Here is an 18,484-nt window from a genome sequence, read left to right on the forward strand (position 1 = left end):
GAGCCAGCCCCTTGGAACGGGAACCGCGACCCATCCCCGGAGCCCATTTGCAGCTGAGGACCCGCAAATTCACCAGCCCCTGTGTATGCAGCTGGGGACCCCGCCTCAGAGCCAGCCCCTCTGTGCATACAGGTTGGGGCCCCTGCCGCACCCGGAGCCCAAGGACCGCACCCCCATGCTGTGCCCGTACACCGGGGACCACCTCCCTTCTCCCCTAGTGACCAGCCCCGGGTCTCTAGCTTGGGACAGGGCACTTCCCGGCACGTCGGTGCGTGGGAACTCGGTGCTCCCTGCTCCACTACACAAAACTGGGAACCCACCGGGATCCCAGCATTGCCCGGTTGTCCGCAGCCTCTGGTGCCAGCTCCCGCGGGAGCTCCTGGGGCCCTTGCCCGGCTCCTGCTGGGTATCCCCTGCAGGGCATGGGAACCACACGTTATGGATGTCCCCACATCTGCACCATGCTGTGCACCTGCCAGTCCCCTGCACCACTGGCGCAGCATCTGTGTGCACCCATCCAACTCACCCTGGCTGGGCAATGTATTCCCCTCACCCGCAGGACCGCTTCCTCTTATTTTGTGACTTTTTGGAGTGTTGTGCATGTCCCCACGGAATAAAGTGTGCACCCTCTCTCCTCTTAGACCAGCGCTGCCAGTCCCGCTTCCGCTCCCATCTTGCATATGGGTTTCCAGCGTGGAGGAGGCATGTGGGTGCTTGCCTCCATCCCCAGCTGTGCCCCCCACCCTCTCTGTGCAGGGAACAAGTGCCAGATGGCTGTGAGGAACGCCAGATGGCTGTGGGAACCCCAGATGTGCAATCCCTGGAGCGTGGCTCTGCGGCATGTAGGTCCTAGGGCACCTCTTGAGCTCTGTGCCGGCAAACCGGGCACCGCTTTTACCACCACGCTCATGCTGCTAGTGACTGATGGATGAAATAAAAAGAGTGGGATGAGGGGCAACTTTGGGCACAAAGATGCAGTCTGCTCGCTGCTCCTGCCTGCTTTGCCAAGGATGTTAGCATGGGGGACCGTCCTGCCTGCTGAGAAGGTGAGTGCGGATGTGGAGCTGGGCATGGCCCCATTTCAATGTAATTATCAGAGCAGAGAACGAGCTGAGGGGGGTTGAGCTCTGGCAGGTGTAGCAGTGATGGCTGTGAAACTGCATAGTGTTTGTCAGTGCATTTGTCCCTCGAGCTGCCCTGGGCTGCACATCCCTGTCCTTGGCTTCATTTTTATTACTTTTGCTCTCACAAGTAAAATGGTCTCAAACCTGCCAGAATCCGATTCAGGCCGCTGTGATTTTTCCTGGCGCATGACTGAGGTTTTTGGTGTGCTCTCCTGCTTTCTGCTGCGGAAGAGCAGCAGGTGTAATTTAGCTGGACAGGGCTGCCACAGCTGCTCTGAGAGACGATCCAAGGGGACTGGGCTCTGTGACAAGTTCGGGAGTAGTAGCAGCTCTGAATGAGTTACAGAAGGAAATGCCAGGGAGTTTGAGCTCTGTCCAGAAAGGCTAACAGACATCCTGCTGAGGAGCACCAATAACCTTGTCACCCACCTGCTCTTGCCTCTCAGTCTTCATTTTTATCTCATTGAAGGGGAAATGGGTTATAGTTGTTCCCGTGTTATGTCCTTGCCAAGTTCTGCTTGGGTAGAAATGGTTATGAATGAAGCAAGCAGGGTTATTTTTCCCCTGAAATCCTGCTTTCTATCCATCGCAGCTGCCTGCGCTTCCTCTGTTCTAGTAAAAACACCCACATTGTGCTTCACAGAAAAAAGAAAATAAATCTTTCCAGCATGATGTCAACAGTCTGAAGATCTGGCTTCTTCCATGCTCTCCTCCTCTTTAACACCTCCCCAGAGTCTGTCCCCTGCCCCCTCCCGACCACAGCCAGCATCTTTTGGGTACCACTTCCTTGCGGCATCCCACACTGACTCCTGTCTGTTCTGGGATACCTTTTGCTGGTTGCTCCCCGTTCAGCTGAGCAAGCCCAGCTCCACCCTCCCAAGCACCCAGCACCGTGGCTCAAGGAGGGGCACCCATGCAGGATGAGACCCTTTGCACTGCATGCCTAGTTCATCTGTAAGTGGCTGCACAGCCCGAGACTCTTTTAAAGCAGCCACCTCCGTGGCGTCACACCGAGGAGCAAGGTGCCAGTGACAGCTCATGCTGGCATTTGCTTTGCAAAGAATGTGGGAGTCTTTTTTTTTTTTTTTTTTTTTGGGAAATGGTGCCCCAGGGCAGCAATGGCTGCAGGGGCGAGGTAGGGCACGTCTCCGTGGTGTTTGCCCTTTGGGGATACCGATCGGTGGTGCAGCATGTGGCAACTGGAACCCAGTCAGACCCCTGCACTGCTTTTTCCTCTCCCCCCAGCCCCTGCCCCCGCCTTGCAAAAAATAAAGCCTATGTGAGACCCAGCCTGTCTCCCCCTTCCTTCTCTCTCCCCCGCAAGTTCCGTGGCTCAGCCAGCACTGCCACCAGCCAGCACGGGCTGCTTGGGAGAAGTTAGCAATAGCCAGTTCCCAGCACGCAGGGTTCCTGCCCGTGATTTTGCATTAGTCAGAGCATTGTTTCTCCTGCTGCAGCACAGGCCTTTTCTGGGAAGGTTTTGTCTTTGCCAGGAGAGGCACGACTATAGCATGAGAGGAAAAACACTGATGGCCTTTGCTTGGCAGCTCAGTAGTAAGCATTTCCCCATGTTTCTACGTATCTGTGTGGAAATACTCATCTGTCTTTCAGAGAGAAACAGTACCCTTTTGGAAGGGACAAGGGGGAGGAAAGAAGTCAGGCTCCCGTGTAGTAGATAATGTTTTACGAGTGCTGCTGGCCATTGGTGGTCTCCGGAGGATCCAGGACATGGGTGCTGTTACTGGGAGAAGCTGGGCAGAGCTGATTACTTAGGGGGGAAAGGGTGTGCAGGAGTTGAGCAGATGGTAAAAAGATGGGGAGGAGGACAGGTGACAAGGACTAGCTGTGGGAAAGGGAGTTAATTCCCAGCGCTGGGAGGGGAGACCGGTGCTGTTTTTGGTTACCTGGTGTGGGAACGCCTCATCTTCCTCTCCAGCAGGCATCACTCAGAGACGCGCTGCTACCAAGTACCAGTCTTCCCCAGCCAGTACACTTGTGCAACATCCCCTTCAACCCAATGAAGATGATCCACCAGGACAAATGGCATCTGCTCCATAACTGTTCAGCACGGCCCACTCCTCCCTGGCGAGGCCCACGGCTCATGCTCTCCCTTTCACGTGAAAAACACAACGAGACACTAGTTTGCAGAGGAGGGGCCTGAGGAGGCAGGATCCAACTGGGGCCCAGACATCAGCAATTTTCACCCTCATTTTTACTTGCAGGCCACTATGGTTGGTCCAGGACAGTGTGAACATCACACACAAGGGTTTTTAAGCTTGTTAAATATAACCTGCTCTTAGCTGCCTTTCACAGGCAGATCACCTCTCCCCTCGCCTCTCCAGGGGTCTGCAGACACCAGCTTGAAAACCTGCGTTCTGGTGTCACCAGAAAAGGTCCAGCAGGAGACTTGTCAGAAGCTGACAACAGAAGCCACGTGCTAAACAATTATGGCAGAACCTGTCTGCATGGAAACTCCCCGGCATTTAGAAACCAGAGCATTTCTGTCCATCCAAGTTACTTTAAATTTAAACTCTAGAAGGAAATAAGAACAAAGTGCATCATGGTGTTTCTGCATAAAACCACACTGCACCCACATCCTGAAGGTCATATGGCTGAAGCTGTATGATTATATGGTTCATATAATAGCTTATAGCACAACTGCAAAATCACTAGTTTGTAGCAGCCTTGCTACAGGATCACTTTCTACTTACAAATACTCACTTGTATGTCTGGGATTGCTCCTACTGTGGGTCTGCCTGGCACAGGCTAGCTGCACTCGTGGCTATTTCTAGGTGTCCCTCCACTTCCTCCTACAGTGGAAGGCTTGTCTGTGGTAACACCCGCTCTTAATTTCTTGGGTCTGGAGGAAACAGACTTGAGAAGGATCACGGCCGGATTCCTGGGCATGGCTGCAGCTGTTCTTCTCTGCAGGTGCGTCGTGGCAGCAGTCAGCTTCTTTTGGGATGAAAGCCTCACTCTGCACATTGCAGATCTGCTGCTCTTGACGACAGGTAATGTGTTGTTCTAGCACGCTAATTATGGATGAAGGCTTAACCAGGTTTCCCTTGGGTAGGCAGTGTGCACTGCCAGTAAGGGGAGCATGCCTTTCCTTCTGATCTTCAGTTACTGTGCCTTGCATGAAGCAAGTCGCTTACTCATACAAGTGGAATAACCAATAATTAGAAACAAAAAACCTGTGATAAATGCTCTAGGCCTCATGCAGGAAAGGACCACGGGGCTAAAACAACGGCTCCCTCCTTTTTACATGCGAAGCGCTCTCTCTCTTCTCCAGAACAGAATGGTCCCCTGCTGCAGTTTGCAGTCCTTGATGGTGGACTAAATATTTCTTTTAACACTGAGGTAGGAAAGGGGAATACTTCAAAAAAAAAAGTCTTAGTCATAAAATCAGAGGTTGTTTAAAGGGGGAGGAAAGGTAAAATCTGCGAACATGAAGCCAGCATGAGTTTGAACCATCCAAACTCATAAGGCTAAGCACAACACCTTCTCTTGTACCAGAGGAAATATTTTGATTTGAGCAGCTGTAATGCAAGCACAGCTATATTTTTTTAATACATCTGGAATGCACAGGCCTGAGGAAAGGCTCATTGTGCATGGCTAATTTAGCTGCTTAATGAAAAACATAGCTTAATGAAAACACTTAAGGAAAAGTGACCCAACAAAAATCCTAAGCTGGGAGAAAGGTGTCGGCAGAGCGCTGGAGAGGGATTTAGCCTGAACGGTTGCTCTGCAGAGGTATGTGGAGGGCCGCCCATGGAGGCAGATTACCTGCTCAATAACCTCCAGATCAGATTACACACAGCACACGCAAAACAATTTCCCCCGGCTGCTCTGAGGCGTGCAGCAGGCTCTGCTCCCGCAGAGGGGATTTGGCATTACAACATCAGCTTGCGTGATGTGATTGCGTCCCGTGGGTCAGATCTGATCACAGATGGAGGCTTTGGCTACCTTGCTCTGTCTGAAGGGCAGGCATGATTGAAGTCAGAGGAGACTCTTATTCTTAAAAGCAGCAACCAAGAAGTTTGCTGGATGCAATTCACAACCACAGAGCTAGGGCTTAGCCTTGCATAACTGGGTAATACACGAAAACTTTATGAATGCTGGTAATTATCATCTGTGTGCTACTCAACACAACTTATACCAACAAAGCTGGGTGCAAGGTATTTGATTAGTAAGGCCCAACACTGATTTTGCTATTCACGCTATGCTACATCTCAAAATAACAATGCGATTACTTCATTTACAGGAATATTTTGCATTATATCTCTGTGCACTTATGCAGCCAGCATATCATATGACCTAAACCACCTCCCCACATTCGTCTATAGTCTTCCTGATGATGTAGAACATGGATACACCTAGTCTGTATTTTGTGCTTGGTGCAGTCTGGGATTTACAGTAGCAGCCAGATGTCTTTGCACAGCTTACCGTGTTGTTAACAGGGGTAACATTATGCAGCTGAAGTCCACCAGACACTTCTCTGTATGACTGCCCACCTGCCACCAACACCCTTCAGTGATGGCTGAACAGTATTTTTCAGGACTTACTCGAAGAAGCAGAAGTGAAGAGAAAACTAAACTCAGGATTCCAAGCACTGATTGGAAATCTCATTCTTCAAAATCTGACCATCATGTTAAAAAACCATACTGCCCAGCAGAGATTTGAAAAGGAGACAGCTCTCAGGGCAGAGATGGCTCAGGATCAGATGCTTCAGTTCAGCATGCCAAGTCCATGGAGAGGAAGATACTTGCACTGGTAGGTAAAAGGGGGAGGAAAGTGCTGTAAGAGTTTAGGGCTATTTCTATTTTTCAAGGATCTGTACATAAAGAAATTAAGGAAAAGTCACTGTTGCCAAATGAATCCTAGTCAGAATCATACCCCCTTCCTCAGGACATCATCTGTAATGTTTTAATTTAGCACCTTCTGCACTTTACCCTAAAGGAAGGCTTTGGTGCCCCCCTCCTCCCAAAATGTCCAAGCAGACCTTTTTCTTTTAAATCAGCATGTACCTGTGTCTCTTTGTGTATCCTTTGTACATGAAGTTCCTGTGTAATTTGTAAATAACCACAATTTCCATTTTAAGCACTTGAGCTGCACTGTGAGAAGGATTAAATTACTCCTGTCCATCCCTGGATGGTCTCTTGGTTATGAGGCATTTGTCAAGCTACAGTATCTGTAGTAAAATACCTGCCTCTGTCAAAAGCATTTGTGTCAACTGCAATTTCAAGGCTTGGAAATGGTGTCTCTTGCAAGCTAGAGAAAGTTCATAAACCAGGAGGGTCGTAGCCTGGACAGTGCTTGCACTAAGCATCCCTATGGAGCACTGCAGCATGCTGGAGTTAGAGCCCCAGAGAACCTCTGCTGCTTGGGCCAAGAAGCCATCCATGGCAACAGGGGGATGGAGAGGTGCTAGAAGGAGAGCAGCTTTGCATTTTCCAGTGCTTAATGGCAGGGACATGCGAGTTAACAGATGAAAGCACCACACTGCTCTGTCAGACAGCACTCAAAGTGACAGAGCCAGTCTCCACAATTAAGAGACTTCCGTGCTATGTTGATGCATCTGTCACAACTCATCCAATGCTACAACCCTCTGCCATCACCTAAAAGCCAGTGTTGCCCTTGATGCATGGCATCCATACATTCATTGCCAGAGCAGTGTTTCACACCTGCTGGGCACAGGGAAGCCCCTGGAAGGTCCCCCAGGCTGCCTTGCAGAGGGCACGGGCTCTGTCAAGAACTGAGCAGACACTGCTGACGGAGCAGACCAATCAGAGAAGCCAATTCTGCAGTAAGGATGGATGGTATAAGATGAACACAAAAGGGAATGGTGGGGGAGAAAAGGGTCAGATACAGAGTATTGTGAGCATAGGGCTGGGAAGAGAAGAAGGGAGATGTGAGAGAAAGGTTGGTTGAAGGGCAAAGGGGTGGGAGAGGAAGGAAGGGGAGGTGAGAGGCAAGGGTGGTGGAACAGAGAAGTATTGCCTTAATGCAGTAATCATCAATTAAACGACAGCAGAAAAAGTCAGTGACAAATTAGGCTAAGAAACACAACCATACAAAGTATTCTAAAACCCAACAGATCAATTGATCTGGGAGCAATCAAGATGCCAGGAAGCAACGGCAGGAGAAACCAGCATCAGCACTAAGCACAGCTTTGGGGCCAGCCTTCCCTGCATTTCTGTGCTTGGCTTCACCACTGAGCACAGAGCAGTGTTTCTCAGCAAACAGTTAGGTCCTGTTGGAGTCAGCTCATACCTGTTAATGTGGTTGTCTTGTCATACACAGATCAAGGCAGAAATACTCTCTCCAGGTGGTTTATACATCTAATGTAACACCAAGAAGGTTTAACTTGGTTCCACCTCGGCTGAAGAGCACAAATAGCCACGGGTGACACTAAACTGGGGGGGTGGCTACCATAATGAATGGCAGAACTTCTGCCCAGAGGGGCCTCAGTCAACTTGAGAAGTAGCACCTTGTGGTGTTCAAGGAGGAGATGAGTAGAGCTCTGTGCATGGGGTGACACAGCCCCGTGCATTCAGCCAGCCTGGGAGATTCAAGCTGGGCAGCAGCCCTGCTGACAAGGGCTTGGTGATACAGCAGACAATGGGCTGACCATTAGCCACAACCATGTTCCCATTGCAGGTAAGACAAACGGGCTACACTAGGAGCCATATGGCTAGCAGAGCCAGAAGAGCGATTTTTAGCCCCTCTGTTCAGGGCTGGTGAGGCCTCACCAGGATTTGTGTCCAGTGTTAGGTCCTCCAGTTCAGGAGGGATGTGGGGAAACAGGAGAGGGGCCAGCAGAGGCTGCAAAAATGGTTAGGGGCCCAGAGCACAGTGCCTGTGAGGGGAGGGAGCCAAGCTTGGGTAGTTTGGTGAAAAGGAGGCGGAGGGGGCATCTATCAGAAGCCTGTGACTGCTTGAAAGGCAGTTATAGACATGAGAACCAAACTTCTGCAGTGTCAGACAATGCAGCAAGGGACAACAGCCACAGATTGCAGCTTGGGATGCTCACACATAAGGTAAGTTTCTCCCCCAGGACGGTGGTGTCCCCTGGGACACGCACCCAGAGAGGCAGGGATCTCTATCCTTGGAGGTTTAAGACTTGGCTAGACAAAGCCCCAGCTGACGTGATCTAGCATTGGCAATAGGCCTGCTCCAATGGGGAGACTGGAGGCCACCAGAGGCCCCTTCCCACAGGTATGACAACTGTATAGAAAAGACACCTCAGCATTGTATAAAGTTGGGGGGGCTCCACAAGCAGTTCTTAACAACAATAAGTTTTAGTCTCTTGAATTAGATTGAAGTCTCTTCCCTTACCCAACCAAAGCACCTTGTCAGAATCAAGAAAAAAAACCAAAGGAAAAAAAAAAAACCCAAACATTACTAATTGTATCTCCGTACTAATTACAGCAGAGGAACAGAATGCACAAGCCCATCACAGCTTGCCAAGTTGCAAATGCTTGCCCAAAATAGCATCTGAAAGCTATCTGCAGTAATTCTCTATAAAAATACTTTCCTGTCAGCTCAGCAGCCATGGGAAAGCATTGAATTAGATTATTCCCCCTGCACAAATACCTTTTGCATAGAATAAAAGAACTGCTAAGACCTCTCTCTTTTCAGGAGAATTTTTCCATGTGCTTCTTTGCAGGTAGAAGTCACTTCTAATAGTTCATCCATTTGGCAAGTTTTTCCACCTTCCACATTGTGCCCTTGGAGTAACATTACCAAGTGAGGAAAAGCATTATTTTTGATAGAAATAAGTCTCTTCACCATAAAAAGCTAAAGCATACCCATTAGACTCATGCAAACGCTGCAAAGAATTAACACAGAAAATAGTTTATTTTCCACTCCAAGAGATCTCAATAGTGACATTTCATATTCATCAGAAACTAGCTTTAAAACAAAATACACGACTGTAAGGCACACGGTAAAGCATATATTCAGCCTCAAAGAGCTGGGAACTTCTTCAGACAAGATGTGCTTCCTGAAAATATTGCTGAAGGTGAAAATCCATTTACATTTAATATTACCACATTTGTTTTCACAGTTCTACAAATGAAGTCTTTCTCTCCCAAAGAAACTCCTCCCAATACTGAGAGGCTTTGCCTAAACAAGGATTTGAGGACTCTCGTCTCATTACAGTATTTTACAGTAAAAACATCTGAAACACTAGTAGGCATCTTCCACCTCTCCTAAAAACTGAAGGGAGAAAAGCAATGTCTTAGGACATCCAAAGAAAGTTAGGTGAGCTAACAAATGGCACAGGGTTCATTCAGATCAGCAGGGTTCCACCAGATCACCGCCATGCTGCTTTTCAAGTGTATCAGGATTCAAGTTCACTTCGGCACTGTGCAAGAAACCTGCTGATTCCCAGCAGTAGAGATCTTCCTGTATTTGTATATGAAAGTACCTGTCTTTCCAAGACTAACTCCATAGACGCCATCTGGCATCAGAGACCCAAAATGTATGTGTCTGCTGCTGAGAAAGGATTCTTCAGCACCATTCACCAAGCAGGAAGAATTCCCATCAATATTTAGGGCTTTTGCAGTGGTAGTTTCACTTGCACCATCAGAAATGGCATTACGAAACTAATTTTCAGCACATTTGGTAATGCCACCCATGCGCTTATGGAGATCTTGGCTCAGCAGCAATACAATAGTGCCTCCAACATGAAGTACTCTGGCAATTGCAGGAAAAATAAAGGTTAGGTGTTCATCCTGCCTGGCATTCTTTCATCTGTGCAGAACTCGACACTGCTGACACTTCAGATGCCAGTTGCATTTGATAAAACACCTAAGCATGTTAAGGGTCATGGCTCAACCCAGTAACCTACATCTCCAAATGGAATTTAAATTCCCTATCTTCATAACTCTTCATAAGTGGGAGAACTGGGCCCTATCCTGACTCCCAAACATTTCCAACCTCAAGAGTTCTTTCCATTGGGTTAGTAAGGAATATAGACCCAGTTTTTTCGCTCTTGGTATTCTTCCAAGAATCGAGGGCAGTTTCACCTTCAAATCCTGTTTTTGGGTTGCATGAGCCTCCCACCAGTCTGCAGAGGAACAGCTTCCCAGGGCAGCAAGAGCTTCTCAGGTTGGTAAGGCAATTCTGAAGCTGGCCTTTCCCTTTGGAAACTTTAAAAGGTCTGTCCTTTCTGTGTCCCACTGATCCTTAATGGCTTTCAAACTCAGGAAACAGAAAAATTAACCATTGTTTGTAATCCATTTTTCTTAGTACGTGAGCAAACATTACACTTGGCCTTGAAAGAGGGGAAAAAAAGACTATCCTGGCTCTGTTCACAGCAAGTGGATTGAACAGTCTTACTGATGGGGCTCTCATGGTAATGGTCCCTTCTTCACCTCCTCCTTCCCAAGGAAATATTTAGGATGGCCCAACAGAGCAAATGAGACCAGAAGACAAGCACAGTCAAAGGGAGGGATGGTCACTGTAAGCTGACATAAGATTGCCCTGCAATTCTGTGGAGCCACCTCACCTTCTTCACCATCTTCCTACGACATTCCTGCATTGGGTGAGCGAGATCAACACCAGCTGAAGACCAACCCTGCAGAAAGGGCTTGTTTTCAGCCAAGAAATGAAACAAAGGGGTAGATGGTTTGAACTGCCCGTTAGAAGCAGCCAGCTATTAGCTTGGCTCAACTCTGCCACAAAATGACAGGGTGAGAGATGAAAGGAGGCATCTAAAAGCAGACCAGGTGGCTAGCTGGATATTCCAGTACACGTTAACAGAAAGGAAAATGCATACCGCCATTTTCTGGTCTGAGATCCTTCTTGCCAAGGCAGACTGGTAAAAGCTTGGTTGTGAACCCAAAAGGAAAGCCTATTATTTTATATAAGCAGACCTCAATAGAGAAAGGATTATTGCTTTATTTGCCTGGCCATGCTTTAAGTTTGTCTAGGTCATCCTCTCCTCTTTCTCCTTTCTGTCACCATCACGCCTTGTAAAGAGTATTTGTGAGTGTGGCTCACACAAGAAGCTCATTCCTTGTCAGCTTGCACTGCCATCAGCACTTCTACAGCTTGCAAGACAAGCTACAACAGCCTCTAAGGGACAAGTAAAGGACTCAGACTTTCACAGCCTGCACAGGATCAGATTACAGAGCTGGAGAGTGGAATAAAGCAAACTTGAAGCTGACTGAACCCTTAGGATCGCAAACCATCATGACATTTACACCAAAGCCCAAGCATGTCAAAGGCCACACCTACCTCTCCATTTCCTGGAGAGTATCTGGTAGAAGCTGTATGTCTTTTGTGATCTTGAACTTCTTCCCAAATGGAATATCCGAAATCACAGTGTCAAAGCTTTCTGAAGGCAATGGCAATGCTGCAGAATAAAGGCAGGTCTTTACATCCGACTATCTGAAAAATGAACAGCAGCTATGCTCTCATCCACCTTACAAAACTGTCTGCCAGCTCTTTTGTGGGTTATGCACCTAGATTCATAGCTCCTTCTGTACTTATCCTCACAAATGGCACTACAAAGCCATCAACCCAATGCAGACTGGGAAGAGACAAATGCACGAGAGCATGGTTTAAATTGCAGAGAGTACGACTCTCCTAACAGGGAATGCATCGTTCCAAACTAACTGCTGCTTCTCAACACACAGCACATCTTTACAAGCAAAATGCAAAAGAATAGCTAAGCTTGCAAGCACTTTACTTAGCACAGATGTTCAGATACACACATATGAATGGCAAGGAACCACATGTTAAATTCCTCTCCATCCCCCGTTTTTCCCCCCCAAGAATCTGGTTACAGCCAGAATCACTTGGATTCTGTCAGAGCTAGTGTCTTTGAAGTATCTCCCCAGAGTTTCTGCATCCTGCGAATAGTCAGTTCTCTTGACCATGATGCAGCACTGCATCCTTGTGGTGATGACGGCCAGCCACATACCAGGCTGTGACGGGCCACGGGGGAGGCCGCCAGGAGAAAACAAGAAAATAGGGCTTCTCCATCCCTCAGGATGCTCAAAACTCAACTGGACAAGGCCCTGAGCAACCTGACCCAGCTCTGGGGTTAGCCCCACTCCGAGCAGATGACAGGACTAAAGACCTCCAGCAGTCCCTTCCCAGCTAAACCCTGCTGTGATTCTATGCCAGCCTTTCCAGAACTGACTGGAGATGGTTCTTGGACCATCCTTGGATCAACACTTGCAGCACAACTATTTTATCTACAAATGGAAGGACAAGTTACCTACAGTCCTCAAAACATGCAGAAATAACAGCTTCTGACCAGTAACAAAGACACCAATTACTTGTTCAGTATTAGAAAAGCTTAACATCAAAGTACCTTCCATTATCGTAGAAGCCAAGGCCAATCACAGCGTTTAAGTAAGAAATAAAGTTATACACATTCTTATAAAAAAGAAATAATAATAAATATTGCAAGGTAAAAAAATATGCATAGTTCATCACCCATGCACAGGGAAAAACACCCAGCTTTTGTCTGTCATGAATTTCGTATAGGATTAATTTAGACTCAGGCTCTGAGCTCCAGAATAAGGTCATAAAATTACTACCTCCTCCCCAGACTGGCTCACAAACTCAGAGCAAACAAATTCTCTCTTCCAGGGATCGTCATTTAAAATACTCCTACTGCGAAACATCAACAATTCAACACTGAGCTTAATGAGTCCCCACTATTACTCATTTGGTACATTTAAGTTACAAGCAACATTTTATCTGGATATGTCCTTGCTGTGTTCCCATTAGACACAAAAAACTGTCACATGGTATGTACTCTTTGTGTTATTCACAAGTTTACCATTAAGACAGACAACTACTGCCCATGTCTGACAATTATTATTTTCATTGCCTTCTGTTGAGTTTATTCTTGCCAAAGTTCAGAGGGGGAGAGAACATATAATTATCTGTTCACTAGCACTACAGAGTCACTACTCAGCTATTTATTGAGAGTTAGCTCTACCACACATCCCACCAAGAGAACCTACATTACCTTCATAATCCCAGAACCACAAAAAATTTCAAACATGTCTCACTGGGAAAGCCTACAGACACACCTTTCAGAGAAGCTTTAAGTAACTCAATTTTATCCATCAAGCCTGCAGTCCTAATATTCACATCTGCACCCTCTAACTGTGAATCACTCATATCAGCACCCCAGTAACAGGCTTCCTGTTCAGACAAAAAGAGAAAAGTAATTTAGTGGATAACCAGGTGTACTTATTTTATAAACCCTTCACAGAACTGCCTTGTTGCACAGTTCTTCCAAGACAAACCCCTTGCTGGGAGATCTTGTACCATTACACAGAGCAATACACAGACCCAGAGGACAGAGGAACGGGGGAAGTATATGCTATCTTCACTCCTTTCATGTTCTAGTCTGCTCAAGACACTTGTAACTTGTAGAAATATTGAGGCTATGTCCTAACAGGAAGACCCCAGCTAGCTACAAACAACCACACTGCCTCTAATACTGACAACTGACTGTACTGTCCCATGGACACCTCCGTTCCCAGGATAAGGCCAGGCAGTTTTAAAACTCCATAGTTGCCTTGCCCTGCAGTAAAAATCCAGGGTTCCCAGCACCCACTTGCATAAGTATGTAGAACTTTGTTTTACATTACTGTGGAGGAACATTTGTACTAGAACACTTAACAACTGTCTAGAAAGATCAGTTTGGTTCCAGCTTTCCAGTAATGGACTTTGGTATAACTGTGGTACAGCTTTTTCTTGATGCAACTACAAGCCGTCTTGCAAAGGTCCTGCCTATTGCGACCGTGATACTTACTGGCCACTCTTTGGCAGCTTCCAGCAGTATCGTTCCTAGCCCACACATGGGATCCAGCACAAAGGCACCTGCCTACAAAACTAAAGGGATTATTGCATCCCAAACAAGACAGACTCCTCTCCCAGGACAAAGCTTACTCGAGGATGTACAGATCACCCTACATACTCCCACTGAATCCAGTGTAGGTAACAATAATCACTGCTTTACCAGGTCAGACTTGCCTGTAAGAGCGTATAGTAAAAAGCATTAATAGTTTCACTAAAGACAACACATCAATGCATCCACCCTTGAGGCGACATTTAGGGAAACAAATTACTACAACTGGACTGCAGGCGGATATTGGTACCAAATTAATGTGGAAAACATCACACTTGCTTCTGTCTTCCCTTGGGAGAACAACCCCAAACAACATTTGAAGCCTAGACAGTGAAAAATCTTGCCATTTAGGCATATATATTCATACAAAGAATAACACCTCTGCTGAGAAGGACCTGGGATTACAGCAGATACCTGGTTGAACAGCAGGTGACAGCACACTCTAATCACAGATAAGGCAAACCCTGTCCACATGCATTAAAGGATGGGGCATTAAAATCACCACAAAAACACATGCTTTAGACAATCATGATTAATTGGAAGAAATCACACTAGGTAATCTCAATGCCACTTTAAAGAGGATTTAATATTTAAGCAAGCTGGGAAGGGATTTTATCAGTCAGGAATCCATCAACAAGCACTTGAATCTTCAAGGGAACCAATTATTGTAATGTTGAATGGGTATTTTTTAATTGTAAGACCAAATACTCCGACCAGGAGATTATTCACTGTGTATTAGCTACTAATGCTCAGCTATTCACACACACAGCCTTTTTTTTTTTTAAAAAAAAAAAAACAACACACCAACAAAAAGCAAGTGCCACTAAGCAGTATTTCAGATGGAAGGCAGATGTGGGTAATCCTTCCAGAAATATAGGCAGCTCAAAGAAATTGTCCTCCTGTCCCACAGAGAGCATCCCAAAAGACGACTGAACTCCCCGACCGGTCTTGCATGACTGCAATCCCTCCCCAGTAAGCCCAAAGAGAAACATGATGCTTTTGAAATACCCCAGTCCTCAGCTCTTGAATGGTTTCAGAGCAAAAATCTGGACAAGAGCCCCACTTGAGGCTCAAAAAAGCTGTATTTGATGTACAGCCTGGGAAAACCAGAGCCAGTAGATGAACTCGGAGCTTTTACAGAAGGCCCCAGAACTCCCAGCATCAGTGCTGAGAGCAGCTTCCATATACCAAGCACAGGGATGGAAAAACAGCTTGTCAAGAGCAATGAGTCCTTTCCAAGGTCTCCAGACAGCTCGCGCCGTGGAGGGTACCTTAAGCAAGCTGCTTGTCAGGGACAGGGTCTAGGAGGAGGCTCTTCCATAAACGGCATTCTCAAGTCAAGTTCCTCAAGAACACAACCTTGCTGCTCGCTCTCTTCCCCTACAGAGGCCAAACTAGCTGCCCAATGGCTCAGGTGATCTCCATTTTCAACAGAGACAGAGTCCAACTGTTTTTATGCATGCCAGATCCTGAGACATCGCCTGTCTGGATCCTTCTCCTCACATATAGACCTGTGCTGGCCGTTCAGGTATTTATGACTGGAGCTTAAGTGCTCTGGAAGGCATGCACACAGTGGCTACCGAAAGGCTTTGCTCAGCACTAACAGATGATTTCTAGTCAAATTCAGCAGCAGAAAGACAAACAGGGAGAGGCCATGGTCTCGTGTGCAAAGGGAGTAGAGAACAAAACAAAAGATATCGGGGGCAATTCTGGAAGCAGCAACAGGCCATCTGGACAAGCACCATTACCTCTAGATCAGGGTCCCACCAGCCCGCCACCCACAATGCTTCATGAGCGCTATGCCAATGGCTCTTCTGATCTCCGGCAAAGGGGAAGAACAGTAACAGCCAGTAAAAATAACACAATTAAGAAAACTACAGATCACAGCCTTGACTGCACAATCCTTAGAAATACCTGGGAAAAGAAAGAGTGTCTCTAGGAGAACAATTCGTACAAAGACCAGAAGAGGTACAACAGGGCAGAGTGAGCAAGCAAGGGGCAGAGCAAACACACCGCAGGACAAAATGATGACCAATCAGCTGGAGTGTGGGAGGCCTGTTCAAGTCCTGCCCGAGGTACAACAAAAGTTATAATCATTTCAGGATTATATGTCACACAGAAAATATTTCCAATGGCTGTAAACTAGATTACCTAAGAGAAAACCTGTGAATGCACAACTGCAACTCACAATTTTAATGCTTTTATGGCATCTAGAAAGCTCTACCTACCTTCAGAGTATGAGAGTTCAAACGCACAGCACAAATTTAAGCAAACATTCGCGTTGGCAGGCTCATGTGTCCCATCTTCCCAAGGGACTAGCTTTAGCAGGAAAAAACACATTCAGTTAAACTACTGTTATCTTCAAGTAAAAGAAATCTACATAAATTGCAGCTATACAGGGTTTCTTTTTTATTTTTCATTTTCCTCACAGTAGAAAGATATTATAGATGAGAAGACTGCTGGATGGAAGGGGCCCCTGGAGGTCTCTACACCACTACTCTCTCCCAACGACCAAGATCCATCCCCCCAAGGGCTGTGCCACCCCCCTGGGGAACAAGCTCTCCCCAACACCCAACCAGAGCCCACCGAAGCTGCAAGTTCTGTCTTTTGCTCTTCTTTTACACTGTCTGTCACAATTGAGAGGAGCCTGGCTTCACTGTCCTTGCAATGGCCCTTTAAGTAGCTGTAAACTACAATCAGCTCACTCCACAAGCCCAGCTACCTCAACCTTTACTTATCCACAATAAAATGCATTGATTTGAAAAATATTCAGGGTAACAGTGCCCAGAAATTAACAACAGTCTTGTATTTCCACTTGTTTAAGGTAAATGCAGATTAAGGGCTTTTTTGAGAAAATACAGGAAAAGCTTAGATCAGTCAGTTATTCTAAGACACACAACACACAATTGAAATGACAAATAAACTATGCATCTCCCTTCGCCTTTGCTAAATTGTTTTAAAACACAGGTACTTTAGCACACCTGTGAAGGAAGTATTTTGGCAATCACTCCACTACAACAACAAGAAACTCTGAAACTGAAGCTAAGCTGCTCATTCGCAATAGGTTTCTCTCCACTGCTTTTGGAAGGGTCTTTTAAGGAAGTCTTACTTTCAGTCCAGCAGTCCTCATCGCTCTTCCTCTCTGGTACCACACACCTCTCTCCAGCTTTCACCTGACATTCCTCAGACACAGTCTCTCTCACTTGTTCTGTTTTCTGCCTTTTAGTTGCAATGTTTGTCTCTTCTTCTGATTTTCTCTTCAGAAGCGATGGGTTTTCTCGAGAGACATCTTCTTTTTTCCCCTCACTCCCATGAAGGTTTCTCCAGACAGAGATAACATCCAGCCAATACTTTGGTTCCTCAATGACAAGCTTTTAATCTCATGCCGCATTTTCCCTGGAAGAAAAAGCAGTTTCAGGTTAAGTACTTCAGTCTCAGCATTTGATTTTCCTATGCATTGAGAACAGCTGTTAATAGAGACTGTGTTCAGATTTTATTAATGTGTGAATCCAGGAACCACAGCAGCAGCAGCAGGCACAGCTGAGCTCTCAACACCAAACACACCTCACCAGCAAAGACCCAGGCATCCCTCTGATTACAAGCTCTGCAGAACCAAGATTAAATCATGCAGGGGTTGAATTCTGGAGAATAATTCAGCAGCTCTAGAAAATCAGACCACCTCTCAGTCTCATTCCCAGGGATGGAAGGACCAGCCTACCATGCCATCCTCCGCAGAAAGCACCTGGTCCAGGATTAGAGATGTGGGACACTTCTTCCAGGATTGAAAGATAGTCATGAACATGAATCACTTTGATTCAGCTCTGAATAAAAACCACAAGTTTATCCTTTTATAAAAGGAAATCTCTCCTTCCTATTCACCAACCTGCCTTCAATCCTGCAAAGTCTCTGGCACACGCCTAGACTTACAACTATGACTCTTGACCTAGCTACAAGAGAGGCACAAGGAATATAGAGGCCAATTCACTTAAAAACCTTGAAGCTGGTCAAGGGAGGGCAGGGGGAGGGGCAAGAAAGGTATTTCTAGTCCTCATTTAGAATCACGGTTAAATTTGATCCTCAAAGCTGAAGGCCATCTGTGATCTCCCAAAAAATACCCCACCAGCATGCAAATATCCATCCACTTACTTGGAATTCTTATTCCATCACTGACAGAGAATGTGACCTGAGTACCGGAGATTTACAAGAAATCTGTGTACTGGACAGTTAAGTGATACAGGATGTATGTCTGGATCCACTTCGCCTAAAAAAAAAAGACTCACTTTTAAAATGCATAAAAGGGGTCCAGAACTGGACTTCAGTTTCAGGGTAGGGTGATTTTTTTTTGGTTTTGTGTTTTGGTTTTTTGGGGGGGGCAAGCGGTGGTGTTACACATACACATATATGTACAGGACCAGCAGAACACAAGCTGGTAAGATATCTATTTCAAACAATTTTAAAGCCATTTTCAGCACAA

General features: G+C 46.4%; 2 protein-coding genes across 2 annotated transcripts; one reads left to right on the forward strand and one right to left on the reverse strand.

Moving 5' to 3' along the window:
• Positions 1-132: 132 nt before the first annotated feature.
• TMEM178A (transmembrane protein 178A) lies at positions 133-5,630 on the forward strand (the record flags this gene model as incomplete). Its single annotated transcript, XM_009583554.1, is given in 4 exon segments — positions 133-268; positions 3,061-3,184; positions 3,998-4,135; positions 5,389-5,630. Coding segments are annotated over 4 exon segments (640 nt in total), but the record flags the coding sequence as incomplete, so codon positions are not given.
• A 3,851-nt stretch (positions 5,631-9,481) lies between these two features.
• Positions 9,482-17,406, reverse strand: THUMPD2 (THUMP domain containing 2; the record flags this gene model as incomplete). The annotated part of the gene is given in 7 exon segments (XM_009583555.1): positions 9,482-9,824; positions 11,370-11,487; positions 13,184-13,298; positions 13,915-13,982; positions 15,778-15,829; positions 16,992-17,377; positions 17,380-17,406. Coding segments are annotated over 7 exon segments (1,109 nt in total), but the record flags the coding sequence as incomplete, so codon positions are not given.
• Positions 17,407-18,484: the final 1,078 nt, after the last annotated feature.

The sequence above is a fragment of the Fulmarus glacialis genome, unplaced genomic scaffold (genome assembly GCF_000690835.1).
Source record: "Fulmarus glacialis isolate BGI_N327 unplaced genomic scaffold, ASM69083v1 scaffold2088, whole genome shotgun sequence".
Lineage (NCBI taxonomy): Eukaryota > Metazoa > Chordata > Aves > Procellariiformes > Procellariidae > Fulmarus > Fulmarus glacialis.